This window comes from Oryctolagus cuniculus, chromosome 6, assembly GCF_051225735.1.
Source record: "Oryctolagus cuniculus isolate XC-2025 breed Fujian yellow rabbit chromosome 6, ASM5122573v1, whole genome shotgun sequence".
Lineage (NCBI taxonomy): Eukaryota > Metazoa > Chordata > Mammalia > Lagomorpha > Leporidae > Oryctolagus > Oryctolagus cuniculus.
The window spans coordinates 168,215,753-168,230,233 of record NC_142872.1 but is presented as its reverse complement, the minus strand read 5'-3'; the positions used below and the strand labels follow the sequence as shown (position 1 = coordinate 168,230,233).

At 67.8% G+C, this 14,481-nt stretch overlaps 1 protein-coding gene across 21 annotated transcripts in view; it reads left to right on the top strand.

Annotated features, from left to right (window-relative positions):
• PLEC (plectin) overlaps window positions 1–14,481 on the top strand; it is a 56,399-nt gene that overhangs the window by 19,305 nt on the left and 22,613 nt on the right. For 5 of the 21 annotated variants that reach the window (XM_051831208.3, XM_051831213.3, XM_089336499.1 and 2 more), the window contains one exon: window positions 14,278–14,339. In XM_051831208.3, coding sequence (XP_051687168.1) covers window positions 14,278–14,339 — 62 coding nt within the window. Of the gene's footprint in view, window positions 1–1,560; window positions 1,683–4,166; window positions 4,824–7,397; window positions 7,452–8,666; window positions 8,842–9,326; window positions 9,701–10,913; window positions 11,179–13,485; window positions 13,767–14,277; window positions 14,340–14,481 lie in introns of those variants that run through there. The other 16 variants (XM_051831205.3, XM_089336506.1, XM_089336495.1 and 13 more) reach the window with 9 other exon arrangements.

The following is a 14,481-nucleotide window of genomic DNA, read 5'->3' as shown; positions in this document are numbered from 1 at the left end:
CCTTGCTTTTTCACTAGCTTACAACCATGATGTTGTACCTTATGCACTCAAAAAATAGAACCAGCACCAACTTTTAAATTATTTATTTGGAAGGCAGAGTGAGAGAAAGAGGGAGAGACAGAGATTTTTCTATCGGCTAGTTCACTCCCCAAATGCCTGCGACAGCTGGGACCGTGGCAGGCCAAAGCTGGGTGCCAGGAAACGCATCGGAGTCCCCCGTGTGAGGGACAGGAACCCAAGCACTCGGCCGTGATCAGCTGCGGCCTCCTGGGTGTGTGAGCAGGAGCCGGGGTGGGAGCGTGCGGTGGCTGGGACTTGTCCCGGGCACTGCGGTATTGGAGTGTCCCAGGCGTGGCTTAACCGCTGCCCGGCTTGCTCACTGATTTTTGCTTGAGCTCCTCCGTAGCTCCTAGACCTGCTTATGAATCCCTCTTCAGTGCTCTCGGAGGCTTCGTAGCGAAGTGTTCGTCACCCGCAGGCTGCATTTGGGCTTCTCCAGAAGTGGTTGAGCGGAAGTTGTGCTTCAGTGCCTTGCTTTACCGTTGACCCAGTCTGGCGGCTGGCGTCTCCTGAACGCCATCCCTGCCCTGGACCTGCGTCCCTGTGCCATGGTCACATTCTCCGACCCAGCCCCAGGCTGGTACCCAGCGGCCCTGGGTGTACACCTGGGCAGGGGGGCCTGAGTGGCCAGAGGGGCCCTTGGGGTGAGGACAGAGGAGGGAGTAGACGTTTGTCGGGCACCATTCCCACTCCCCACTGCCCCGCAGAGGGCCAGGGTGCAGGGACGGTCCACTCGGGCTGGGGTGCTCGTCTCAGAGCACTGTTGAGGTCCGTGGTGGTGGTGGGCAGTGGAGTTGGGACCCTGCAGGTGCCAGCCTGGGGGCAGTGGAGATAGTGACAGGTGGACAGAGGGAGGCCGACGGGTCGGATGACAGCCAGGGGTTTTGGCCTGAGCTACTGGGTGGTGAGTGATGCAGCACCCAGCGCCTCCCAGGATCCGCCTGGGCGGGACTTACAGGGGAAGTTTGTCCTGCTGGAGTGCAGACAGCTCCTTGAGCCATGGGAGAGGGAGGGGCCCAGCAGGGTCGCACTTAGGGAAGGGCTAGGCCTGAGGGGGAGGGCCCAGGGACAGGCACAGCCACAGGCTCTGGGATGTGTCAGTCTGGGGTCTGGGGCGTGACCACGGAGGCCTTCCAGTCCCTGCCCTGGAGGGTACCCATTGGGGAGGTCATCTGCAGCCCACCAGCAGGGCTCCTGCACTCCTGCAGGGAGTGGGTGGAGGGGGTTCATGGCCAGGGACAGGTCCTATGCTCATGTGGTCAGCTGGGGACTGTGTGGTGGACTGCCTGGGGGCATCTGTATGCGGCCCCATGGCCAGGTAGGGTGGCTGGAGTTGCCCAGATTGCGTGAGGGGGAAAAGCCAGCCAGGAAGGGGGTGGGGTGGGGTGGCTTGGTGGGAGCATGCGCCCTGGCGCCTGTCCGGCGCATTGATCAGCTGAAGCTCCGCCCCTGGCATGCAAGCCCCGCCCCACACCTCCTGGCCCCTCCTCCAGGCTGCGGCTCTGGCCTGGGCAGTGTGGTGCGGGGCTGGACTCCGAGTGGCGGCAGGAAGGCCGCCCTCGGCTCCGGCGGAGGCATGGACCCCTCGCGAGCCATCCAGCACGAGATCAGTTCCCTCAAAGGTGCGGTCCGGGGGCAGCGCCTGAGGCGGGGGCTCAGTCCACACGGTGACCTCCACCAGGGGCAGGCGCCTGCCCGGCAGCTGTCAGGGTGCGCGGCCCCCAGAGCAGCCCTGGGGGGTGCTGGGCTACAGCCTGGTGGGTATCTTAGCTCCTGCCTCGAAACGACTCCGCAGGGAGCGGAGGTGGGTTCTTGGGCGGGTGGGGGGCAGCTCCGGCCACCACGGCGCTGCAGCCCTGCAGTGAGTGTCGGGGGCGGGGCGGGCTGCGGGGACGGGGGCGGGGCGAGAGCTCAGCCTTCGCCGGCAGCAGCCGGTCAGCCCCTTCCTTCCCCACCCGGTTCGACCTGCAGCCAGGCGTGGAAGGGGGGATCGCTGGAGCAGAGGCGCCCGGCGGGCTGGCCCGGGGCAAGTCCACACTGCGGCTCTTTGTCCTGGCTTGTGGGTGCTGGGGGCTGCCCAAGGGTCCGAACTAGTTGCCCTGGAAACCCCACGGGCGGGGAGTCCGGGGAGAGGGGCCGCCCAGCCATTGCGCCCTGGCCCTCCCAGTGCTGAGTCAGCACGTGCAGCCGCCGCGGGCAGGGTGGGGGTGGGGGAGCGAGGGGCGTTTAACAGCTTGGAGCCCTGGGGGCTGTCCCCCTCACTCAGGTGGAGGGGCAGGGGTGTGCGTGCTGCAGCTGGTGGGTAACACCCTGCTCCAAGCTGCTCCCTCTCCCCCAGGTCTGAGCTGCTCTTGCTGGTGGCGGGGAGGGGAGAGTCCCCCGGCCCCGCCCCCTTCTCTGGCGCCTAGCGCACTGTGGGCTCTGGCCTGGGGGCGGGTGACTAGCTGCATCGGCTGGCTACCCGGTGGCCGTCTGGCCTGGGAGCTGTGCTGCCCAGAGCCTGGACGTGGCTAGGGATCGTTTGGGGATGCTGTGGGGCATGGAGACTTGGGGAGATTGGGTTAGGGAGTGTGGGGGAACCCCGGTCAGTGTGTATGCATGTGGGCTGAGGGGCAGGGCAGGGAGTAGGAACTTGGGTGGGCACAGGGCTGTGCTGGCTGCTGGACCTCAGCTGATTTTGGTTGCCAAGCTAGAGCCCTGGTGGCTTGGAGGCTGCTCGTGGAGGCGGGGCTGCTGGCCACTCTGGTCCGGGTCCTCCTGGTCCATCTTCCCTGGGCTGGCGCCCCCGCTCCCCGAGCTGGCCCCCTTCCCAGCAGGGTGTGGCGGGGGGAGAGTAGGAAGCTGGTGGTGCAGCAGTGAGCTGGCACGGGAGGGCTCTGGGAGCAGTTAGCCGTGCCTTCAGAGTTTCCACTGGGCGGCCCCAGCCCGCGTGCGTGCGTGCGTGTGTGTGTGTGTGTGTGTGTGTGTGTGTCTGGAGTGCTGTTTGCAGCCTGCTTGGTGGAGCCATGGTGACAGCCCCATAAACCCGCCCCCGCGGCGCTGCCTTGTTGGCCGCTGGCCAGCTGGCCAGCGCCTCCCACCGTGAGAGCCCCCACCCCCGCCCTATTTATAATCAGTTCCTGGGCTTGCAGTGCTTGGTGGGAATGGGTGTGTCAGCCTGGGGGGGGGAGCGCAGATCCGGGTGGGGCGGATGGGGCGCCGCGTGCTGTGGGGTGGGGCGGGGCCAGGGTGTCTGGAGCTGGACCCTCAGTGTGGGAAGTAGGTGCTGCTGGGTGTGGCTGGCCGGCAGGCCTCACAGGGAAGCCCATTCCTGCTCTTTGCTGCTTCCCCCTGCAGCCCCTCTGGGCCACAGACAGGGCCCTCAGATGCCCAGGGTAGGAAGGCTGTGCGGGCGGCCGGGCGCCAGGCCTGGGCTGGCAGGACTCAGTCACTTTGATTCCCTGGGGCAGCTGGGAGTCCCTGGCCCCTGACAGCTGGCCTGGAGGTGGGGTGGACAGGGGCTGCCCTGGGCCCCTCTCCCGCAGGGAACATTGTGTTTCTTTGCCGCCCTGACCTGCTCTGGCGAGGGAAGTGTGCAGGCTGGAGGCTGTCCAGACTGGCATTTGAAGGTGGGAGCCCTGTTCTGCCTGCCCGATGGACAGCAGCCCTCGGTGCCTGCAACCTGCTGCCCATGTCCTCTGACAGACCTCTGCTCTCTAACCCCCCCCCCCAGTGACCTCCTTCCTCTGACCCCCGTCCACCCCAGGCCCTTGTGAATCCCCCAGCTCTGGGGACCACACCCCCAGCCGCCCCTGGGCCTGAGAACCCCCCCATCTGCCATCTTTTCCTTCTGGTTCTTGGTGCGCACCACCCACCCTGCGCCCCGACAGTTTTAGGAACCTTGGAGGAAGTGTTTAGAGACTGATGTCATTTCTGACACGGGAGCTGCGGGGCCTGGGCTGGGAGGGGGCAGCTGCCGCCTGAGGTGCCCCTCACTCTGCAAGGGGCCGGCGGCGGCTGTGGTGGGAGGGGCCGCCCCTGCTGCTGAGTCAGAGGGGCCGGGCGGGCGTCTGGAGGGCGGGCCTGAGGCTCACAGGCGGTCACAGGCAGCGGCAAGCAGGCAGTGCCGGGGGAATCCACAGATCCCGGCCCCGGAGCCTGTGGCACGCCGTGCCGAGGGAGCCTCTTAGCCTGGCTGCTGTGCCCCGCCGCGCTCACCTGCACACCCACCCAGCTCCCGGCAGCCATGGTGGCTGGCATGCTTATGCCGTTGGACCAGCTGCGGGCCATCTATGAGGTGCTCTTCCGCGAGGGCGTAATGGTGGCCAAGAAGGACCGGCGGCCCCGCAGCCTGCACCCCCACGTGCCTGGAGCCACCAACCTGCAGGTCATGCGTGCCATGGCTTCCCTGCGGGCGCGGGGCCTGGTGCGGGAGACCTTTGCCTGGCGCCACTTCTACTGGTATCTCACCAATGAGGGCATTGCCCACCTGCGCCAGTACCTGCACCTGCCACCGGAAATCGTGCCTGCCTCCCTGCAGCGCGTGCGCCGTCCTGTAGCCATGGTGATGCCTGCACGCCGCACGCCCCACGTGCAGGCTGTGCAGGGTCCCCTGGGCTGCCCACCCAAGCGGGGGCCACTGAGGGCTGAAGACCCCGCCTGCGAGGAGCGGAGGGTCTACCGCCGGAAGGACCCTGAGGAGGGGGTACCTGAGACCCCTGTGGTGCCCGCCACCACCCTGGGGACCCTGGCCAGGCCGGGCCCGGAGCCTGCCCCAGTCACAGGTCAGCTGCATCCTGGCCCCGGGCCACGCTGGGTGGGAAGGGGGACCCTGGCTGTGCAGGCCCCTGGGGTGGGCAGTGCATGTGTGGGATCTCTGCTCACGCCAGCAGATGGCAGCCTGTCTGCCTGAGGGTGTTGAGTGCCCAGGACCTTGGGGTATGGAAGGCCCAGGAGGAGCCCATGGCTGCTGCCAGCACATCCGCGGGCACAGCCTGGACTGGAGGGGCCAGCTGTGGGTGTCGCCCCGCCCGCTCCTGCCCAGGCCGCCGTCTCCGGCACTGCGCTTGCCCTCGCCCCCACCTTTCTTCCCCCTGTGCCAGTGCCCAGACTGCTGTAGGCCCCTGCGCAGGGACGGGCTGCTTGTACCCGGCAGCGTGGCCTGGCCCTGCCCCCGCGGCTGTGGGCGGAGCAGGTGGCCCTGGTCTGCTAGGGAGAGACAGACCCCAGGCGGGAGCGGGGTTGTGGGGGGGAGTTGGGGGCTGGTCCTTCCCAGGTGGGCACCAGGCCCCAGGGGCTGCCAGGGACCCCTGCTCACTCTGCTGCTTCTCTGTGGCATTCCTCTGTCCCCAAGCAGGACCTGGGCTTGTAGCCGTGCCCCACACAGCTGTCTCAGGAGCAGGCAGGCGTGATGCCTGGGAGGAGCTTGCTCTCAAGGGGCAGGGGACGGGTGGGCAGGGGTATCGCAAGGCAGTCGGGGTTAGGGGACCCAGGGCAGGCCTGAGGTTGGGCACATCTAGCAGGGTGCTGAGACCGCCCCCCAGGCCTGGCCTCATCTGGGTTGGACCCACCGGGGCCTTGCCGAGAAAGCCCATCCGGGTCCGTCAGTGAGGGCGTGGAGTGAGAGCCGCTGTCTGGCGTGCTTGGCCTTGGCACGTGACGGTGCCTCCTTAGAGGGGATGTGGGATGGAGCGCGCTCGGCGGGGTGCTCAGGTCTCAGCCAGCCCCCGGGGCCTTCCTCCAAGGCCATCCCCTCCGCCGGGCCCTTCCTGCTCTGCACTGTTGGGGGACCAGCCCCCTCCAGTGCTAAGGCCCTGTCGTGTCCTGGGTGTGGTGAGTGGAGCTCCACCCCTCCTTTCCCTCCTTCCTTGTGGCCAGGCCGGGCCAGCTGGGCCTGCAGTTGGCAATCGGGCCGGGAGGGGGGCTGGGTGTGGCTGCAGTGGGCGGGGCAGAGGGTACCCGGTCCCCACAGAGGTGACTCAGTCTTCCCTTCCCGGCCACAGCCGCTGGTGGCAGCTCAGAGTTTCCAACAGGAAATGTGCTCCTGCCCCAGGCTCCGGTCTGAGTCAGGGCCGCAGGCGCGGGCCCTCCCTCCCCTCTGCCCGCAGGCTGGGTGTGGCACGCAGCCAGGGCTGGGCCCCAGCCCATGTGGTGGCAGGGCCGTGAGGTCCACTCCCTGCTGGGCTGATTCTAACCCTACCTAACGCCATTAGCGTGTATGAGCCACGCAGACCCCAGCCTTCCCTGCGTGCAGCCCCCGCAGAGCACACACGAGGGCTGGATGGGTGGCCTCCGTCCACCCAACCCTGGCTGGGGGCTGCTTGTACCCAGTCCCTACTTGTGAGGCCTGGGTGGTCTGGGCCCCTGAGCTGTGTACACACGTGCACACACACACACCTGCCACAGGGCACCCCCCCAACACGTGGGGCTGAGCTGGCGGGGGGAGTGAGGGGAGCAGTCAGGTGAGGAAGCGCCCTGAGCTGAGGCCTGGTGGGAGGGGAGGAGACAGCCTGGTGGAGGGAGGCCCCTGCCTGGGGTGTGTGCCTGGTGCAGAAGGCGGGGACAGTTCACCTGTGCGCCTGCGTATGTTCCAGACGGTAACAGGGAGGAACACACGCCCTGTCTCTTGGTGTCCCCTAGGGTCACAAGCCGGGGGTGCACATGGACCCCGACACGTGGGGCGCACATGCAGGTGGCGTGTGGTGGGGTCCTGGCCACGCCCGCGGTGGCCTCGCCTGCTGAGGGGTGTGTAGGACCCAAGCAGATACTCTGGGGAGCAGCGGTGGGATCAGGTCTGTGGTTTTGGGCCTGGCGTGACTGGGAGGGATGCAGGGACTGGGAGACCCTTGGCTGTGGTGCTGCGGGGGCCGGAACCCCTGGTGCCTAGGGCTGACCTGGCCGTGGGCCCCTTTCTGAGGGAATGTGGATTTCGGGGAGGGGTGGGGAAGTGCAGGGCTCTGTCTCCATGTGGCCACGTGGGCATGTGCCAGGCGCATGGATGCCTGGAATGTGGGTGGGTGGGGTGGCAGGGCCCTGCTGGTGAGGCCTGAGAGGGAAGGGGAGGCTGTGGGCTGGGCTGGGCGGGGCAGGCACATTCGGGAAGACCAGTGGGCAGTGGGCTGGGGCCTGAGGGGTGAGGGGCTGTAGCAGGCCCCTGCCCCTGAGCTGGTCCACGTGGTTGGTCCACGAGGTTTTGGCTCTGCTGGGCTGACTGACTAAGGGGTGGCTGTGAGGAGGAGCCACTGCTCCCAGAGCTGGGTGGGGAGGCCAGGGCAGGAGCGAGCCCTCCCCTGCCTCCCACCCCTTCCCTCCTTCCTGCCTGGCCTTCCTCTCTGCCGGCCCTCAGAGAAGCCCGGCCTGAGCGGCAGCCATGGACAGGTACAGCATGGAGGAGCTGATCCAGCTGGGCCAAGGTAGGGCAGGGGGTGGGGGGAGGGACGGATGCCTGCAGCCCTGTCGCGGGGGCATCAGAGCATAGGGATGCAAGGGTGGACAGGGCCCCTCGCAGAGCCATCCCAGGGGGCCGTGGTGGGATGGGCTGGGGGTGTCCCAGAAGTGCAGCTGCTGCTGTCCCAGACCTCCCACTGCCTGCCTGGGGCATTCCTACCCCTAGGAGCCGCTTCTCAGGGCTGTGGGTACAGGTTCCCTGGAGGCTTCCTGCAGCCGGTGGGGTGGCAGGCCTGGAGGGCCCGGGACCATGCATTCTGGCTCAGCCCCCGCCTGGCTGCTGGCCACCTGCCACTCTGGGCTCCACCAGAAACTAAGCCCTCTTTGGCCTGCCTGTGGGTGACCAGTGCTACTGCCCCTCTGGGCTGCCTTATCCAGCCCAAGCCCTGGCCACCCAGAGCAGAAGCATGGGGCTGGGGAGCAGGAGGCCCAGAGCCGCCCGCTGTGGCTTTGCTGCAGGCGCAGGCTGGGTGCCCTGCGGCCCTCCTGGGCTGAAGTCACAGCCTGTGTGACACAGACCAGCTCCTGCCCCTTTGGATTTTTTAGGATGGAAGTTGAGTGGTGTTTAACACATAGGAAGTACCACCGGTGGGCTGAAGGCCGTGTGTCTGGGGGTATCAGGCCCAGGGAGGAGAGGGGAGACGCTGTGGTCCCCAACCCCACACTCACCCACGCGCACACCCATCCTGTTTCCTCGGTGCTGAGGTCCAGGTCAACACCGGACATGGAGGATGTGGCTTGGCTCTGCCTTTCGCACACCGCGGGGGCCTGGTGGAGGGCAGGGCAGAGCACCCCATGCTGGGGCAGGGAGCCTGAGCCCCGGGGCGGGCAGCGTGACCCTGGGTGGGTGTCCTGTCTTGCTGGGACCAGCCGTTGTGCTGAGTGACTTGGCACAGGGCCCTCTGCCTGGAGGGGGAGCAGCAGCCGGGAGGGGTCCGGGGCAGCGCAGAGCCGCTCACGCCGTGTCCTCAGGTGATGGCACAGCCAGGTGCTTCCTCACCGGTAGCATCACCAGGTGGGGGCTCGGGGAGAGTCGCGGCACCCTCTGGCCAGACGGGGCTCTGCGCAGGCCGCGCCCGGTGCCCTCACACTGCACGTCATGTTCTAAGTGTGGACGAGTGACGGGCCTCTCCTGCCCTCCCTGGATATTTATATCCCCCTGGGCCCCTGCCCACCGCTCCCCTCCCCCACAACTGCTGCTGACAGTGCAGGCCGACTGTGCCCTCCTCCCACTGAGCGGAGGCCGCCGCTGCTGGGCTTGCCGCCGCCGCCGAGGGGCCTGTGACCCCACAGCCCACGCCCGCTCCCTGTCTGCCCTGTGGGCTCTGTTGCCGTCCCCAATGAAGGTCGTGCCTGGTAGGTGGGGCGGCCCTTGGGAGTCTGCGGGAGCCCAGCCTGGGCTGGGGGCTGGGGGCTGGGGGCTGGGGGCTGGGGAGAGGCTCCGTCTCCCGCCCTCAGCACAGCCTGCTTCTCAGCCCTTCGCAGACTGGGGACGAGAGGGTGTGCCTTGGCGTGTGGTCTGTTGGCTCTGGGCCTGGGGTAGGGGGCAGCTCTGGTCAGGACACTGGCATCCATCCACCCTCGGCGCCTGGCAGCTGTCTCCAGGGCACCCTTGGGGTATTGGGGCCCCCCTGGTGGGGGCGGGGGGTGGGGGGAAGCCTGGGCTCAGCTCGGGTGGGAGGACTCGGGTCTGGGCTGTCCAGGCTGTGCTGGGGGGGGCTGCAGCCTGGCCCCTCCTCCGGGCGGGTGTGGCTGTGGGTACGCAGGGGTTAAGGCTCTCGCTAACCTTGAGCGTCTAAGCTCTGCGCAGGGACAGCTGAGCTGGGCCGTGTGGGGAGCGTGAGTGGGAGCGGCCAAGAGCCTTGGAGGAAGGAGGGCAGGAGGAGGGCGGGGGAGAGCGCAGCTGGTGCAGCAGGGCCAGGCCGGGCCGCCGTCCCCAGGCTGCGGTGGTAGTGCGGTGGGGTGGCCAGCGGGCAGGCAGGGCGGGCCCTGGTCCCGGGGCGCCCCCTCGCTCACCCTCCGCCCAGGGAGGGGACTGTCTGGCCTTGGAACAGCAGGTTCCTGGCGCAACAAGGGCTGCTGTGCCTGCTCTGCGTGGCGGTCATGGAGCAGTCTGGGAGCCTCTTCCCCTCCCTGGTGGTCTTGGGCCATGTCGTCACCCTGGCCGCCGTGTGGCACTGGCGCAGGGGGCGTCGGGGGCCGCAGGACGAGCAAGGTAAGCACCACTGGCGGCAGCAGCCGCCGTCGCTGCCGCTGGCCGCCGCCCCTGCCAGGATGCTGGGGGCGGGACAGGACGGAGGGTCCGCCTCCCTCCTCCCCTGGCTTTTCCGTGCCCTCCTCTTCCGGTCTCTGAGCTGACTGCCACAGCTTGTTTGGGAAAGCCGCTTGGCCCCCTGCCCCGCCTCCCAGGCCTGTTGAAGACCCTGCCCACTTCTGGGGAGGGTGGGCTCTGCTGGGCACGTGGGTGGAAGGAGAGCCTGGGTGGGCTTTGGATTGAGGACAAGGGTAGTGCAGGGACACCTGTCCCCCAAAGAGAGGTCCCTCCTTAGCCACCGCAGGAGGGGTGGCAGAGGCCGGTGGGTGCCCAGCACGCCGCCTGTGCAGGACTCGGGGTGTGCTGGGCCCGGTGGGAGCCTCAAGGCCTCCTCACCCAGAGTGTGGGGTTGAACTGTGCAGAGGTGAGGCAGGTGCCTGCGTGTCCTCGGCCAGGACCCAGGGCCCAGGACGAGGCAGGCAGCCAGGCTGGACTCTGCCCTCCCCTGCTCAAAGTCACCGGTTCCTGGGTGACAGTCCGAGGCGGCAGCCGTGCCCAGCGCAGGACGGGGTGGGGCTGCGGGCACTGGGCTTCTTGCCGGAGGGACTGCCCTGGGGGACATCAAGGCCATGCTCAGGCCTACCCGCAGACTTGCCCGCCGTGGGGCACTGGCCAGGGCTGCCCCCTAGTGGGCCTGCCTGGTCTCAAGGCTCAAGGGTGTGGGTCGGGGCTCCTGGGCGCCGTCTGGGGGCTCCCAGGAGCCCGTGACTCAGCTGCAGACACAGGACTTCAGTGACGTGCACGGGAGGAGGTGCCTTCCCCAGACGCTGGCCCCTCCTTCCTCCCTCCACCCACTCGGTCCCCTGCCCTGTCCCCGTGTGGGGAAGGGGCTTCCCCTCAGCCTGCACCTGGCTCACTCACTGCCCCCTGTGCTGTGGGGCCAGACCGGACTGTTTCCTGCCCCCTGCGCCTGCTCCGCCCGCACCTTCCTCCTGGGTCCTGCTGGAGTCCAGATGTCTGTCTAGGGGAGTTCCTTGTACAAGGGCATCTCCTGGGGCTGCAGGGGATTTCCCTGGCTGTGGTCCCCATCCCCCGGCCCAGTGAGGTTCTCTCCCTGTGGTTTGGGGCGGGGCTTCCTGGCCTGTGCTGGGTGGGGCCTCTGTCAGGGGCCGGTTCTGCGAGTCTGGGCCTCAGGCCCGTGTTGGCTGGCGGGGGAGGATGCGGAGAGCAGAGCCGGCAGCAGGGCTGGAAGTGGAGACGCCCAGCTTGCCCCAAGGTCCCGTGGGCGACCCCAAGGCCCATGGCTGCGACAGGCGCGTGGAGGGCGGGGGGCACCTTCGCCTTGCAGCGAGAGGTTGTGCTGGAGAGGCCACACTGGCTGGACGGGGGCTGCGAGCAGGCCCGCAGGGGCTACCTCTACCGGCAGCTGTGCTGTATAGGTGCGTAGAGCTCTGATTGGTGTGCAGTGGGGGGCGGTCACCTGGCGGGGCGGGGTCTCTGCGGGGACCTGCGAGCTCGGATGGGGCAGTGCCTAGTCCTCCACACCCCCCTGAGCTCCGGAAACACCTGGGGGTGGGGAGGTGCTGAGGGAGGTCTGCTTGTCTCTCGAGGTGGGGATGGGAGGGGGTGGGCAGGCAGCCCAGCCCGCCTCCCACTGCCTGGGCAGTGGCCTTGGTTGCCAGGCGCCAGACTTTGGGACACGTGGGGTGGGAGGGAGGCACAGAAGGCGGGACTCCAGGCCTCCTGGGGATTCGCGGTTGTCCGCCCACAGCCTTCCTTCCCCACAGGCCTGGGAGTTTCCCTCCCCCATGGAACTGGCTCCACCTACTGTGCGGCCTCCTGCCTGTCACTGCGTCCTCCAAGGGCCGTGGGCAGCTCCTGCCGGGGACGCCAGCAATTCAACACCAGTGCTGGCTGGTCTGGGTGGGCGTCCTGCAGTCCTTGTGGCCTGGGCTTAGCTGGCCTGGGGGGAGAGTGAGATCGAACAGGGTGCACAGGGGAGGGAGGGGCGTCCACAGTAGGCAGGACTGGGAGTGAAGGTTGAAGGGTGGACGATCTCTGAGTCCCTGGGCTCTCTCTGGTAGCTGCCCTGAGAACGTGGGAAACCGCGCGCCTGGGGCTGGGCTGGGGTTCACGTGACAGGCTCTGGCTGCTCCAATTCCAGCTGTTCCCAAGCCCCCCCGCCCCATGCCCAATCCCATTCCATTCCCAGGGCACAGGGTGTCTGTGCCCCAGACTAGGATGACAACCCCATGCCTGCAGGCAGGAGACCCATCCGGTTCCACTGGTCGCTGAACACCGGAGGATCTCTGTGTGGACAGCTCCTGGGCCGGGTTCTTGGGAGGAGCAGGGTGTGAGAGGCCTCAGGGTATGCTGTACGGGGACCACTGACCAGCACGAGCCAGATGTGGGGCTCTGGAAGGTGGCCAGCTGCTGTCTGTGGAGTCACGGGTGGGGCAGCTGGGCCTGTAGCTTGCACTGGGCTCGGGCGTAGTCCAGGCTTGGCAGGTGTAAGACAGTGGCCACGGGCCTGGGGGAGCACCTCCGTCACCTGCCCCAGCTTGGGAGCCCCCCTCCCCACCATGGGGCTTTGGTGCCCTCTTGCGGCCGTGGGGCAGCAGGAGTGGGAGGGTGAGCTGTTCCGGGAACACAGGCTAGGCCCTGGGGGAGGCCTTTCTCAGCAGCCTGCAGCTGGATCGCACACAGCTGGAAAATTCTTGTGGTTGGGTGGTGCATTCTTTCCTACAGTGGCTGGGCGGATGGGGCGGTTCCAGCTGCTGGCCACTGGTGCTCCTTCCTGGACCAGAGGGAGAGGGAGATGGAGACCCCAGCAGGCAGGCCCTGGGGCCTGGCGCCCTTTGCCCATAGCATCCACCTTTACTGCCCTGAGCAGCTGCTATCTGCAGGCCTCACCCTGCCACAAACAGCCCCTCCGCCCGTCCTGCCCCCAGGTGTGGCTTCCTGTCCAGTGAGTCAGCGCTTGCCCCCTTCCCAGCCCTGACTCATTGGCAGTGCCCCTTGGGGGCTTCCCACTGCCCCCCCACCCCCCACCCCCCGCCACCCGCCGTGGGGAGGTGGCCTGCAGTTCCTGGTGGGACGGCCTGCCTGGTGACTCACCGCTCAGCTATGCGCCGCTCTGCCCGAGGTGTGCTCTCTGCCTGCCTGGGCTTGGGCTCAGGGCGGGTGCTGCTCCAGGAAGCCCAGGCGTAGGACCCCTGTGCTGTAGGACGGGGGCCCAACAGGTGGGGGCCACAGAGAGGGGCATGGTCGCTTAATACAGATCTGAGGTGTGATTTAGGGGCTACAAGAAACAGGCCAGCAGCTGGCCCCTCCCCCTGTCCAGGTGTCACTCAAGGTGGGGCTGCTTCTTGGAGTCAGATCCCAGCGGGGTGGTGGGCAGCCTGGGGGTGGCCCTGGGCTGAGGCCTGAGAGAGTATTTTCTGAAGTCACACTCTGGGACCCCAGACTGGGAGGGGCCCTCCTAGTGAGAAGGGGTCCTTCTGAGGGGCTGTATGCGTGGCAGCAGTGCCAGCCCCCCCACCCCTCACCCCACCCCCCGTCTCTAGGTCCTCCCCTGTCCTGCTGCAGCGGGCAGGGTGGGTAAGGAAACCCCGGTTTCCTGTTTCTGGCGGGCTAGGGCGTGGCCTTGGGGGGAGGGGCTGCATTCTCCTTCCCGCTGGGACACTCCCTGCTCTGGGGGGGGGTGGGCAGGGCGAGGTGGGGCGCCTGGGTTGGGCTCCTTGTTAGGGAGCGCAGCAGGCAGGGAGTGGCCACAGGCACTGGTGCTCTGACCTGAGCCTGTGCCTGTGCCGAGAGCGGCCTGTGTGGCTGCAGCCTCTGCTGCCGTGTGCCACAAGGGGCTGCCTGGAAGCCAGCGTCTGAGGCCTGGGCCGGGTGGCCAGGGGAGGGGCAGCCATGTCTCAGCACCGGCTGCGTGTGCCGGAGCCTCAGGGCCTGGGCTACAAGAGGACCAGCTCGGAGGACAACCTCTACCTGGCTGTGCTTAGGGCCTCCGAGGGCAAGAAAGGTAGCGGGCACCCCTGCTGGGCAGGGCAGGGCGGGGCGGGCCTGTGCTGCAGGAAGTCACGGCGCTGGGGCTGGGGGCACCCCGACTCCAGGGGTCTGAGTTCTGGGGACAGACTCAGATGGGACGTAGTGTGTGTGTGTGGGGGGGGCATGGACCAGGCTGGCCCACGGGGGCCCTGAGCCTTGGGTGCAGGCGGGGAGGGTGGGGGCTCTGTGCAGCATGGTGAGGGCTGCTGCCCCGTCTCGGAGCCCCCTCCCCAGCCTGTGTCCCGGCCACGCGGTGCCCTGCTCGTCTCGGGCGGCATGTGGGGCAGGGGCAGGCCGGGACTTGTGTGCCCAGGGCTCTGGGTGCGCCGCCTGCTCTCCTCCCTCCCTCCCTTGGGAGAAACAGGAGGAAGCCTGATAGTGGCGCCGGGCTGGGTCCCCCTGTGATGTGGTGGAGGCCGGGCCCTCGGGCGAGGCTGGGCTGCCTGGCTGCTTTGTCAGCGCAGTGGTCACCTTCTTTCCCCTAGATGAGCGGGACCGTGTCCAGAAGAAAACCTTCACCAAGTGGGTCAACAAGCACCTCATCAAGGTGGGTGGCACCTGCTTGGGGGGGGTCCCCAGGCTGAACAGCCTGGGGGGGGCTGGGGTTGTCCCCGCCCACCCGCAGCTGCCCCACTGCCCGTGTGCTCACCTTTCATCTCTGAAACCGGTTGTTTTCTGTCCTCTCCTCT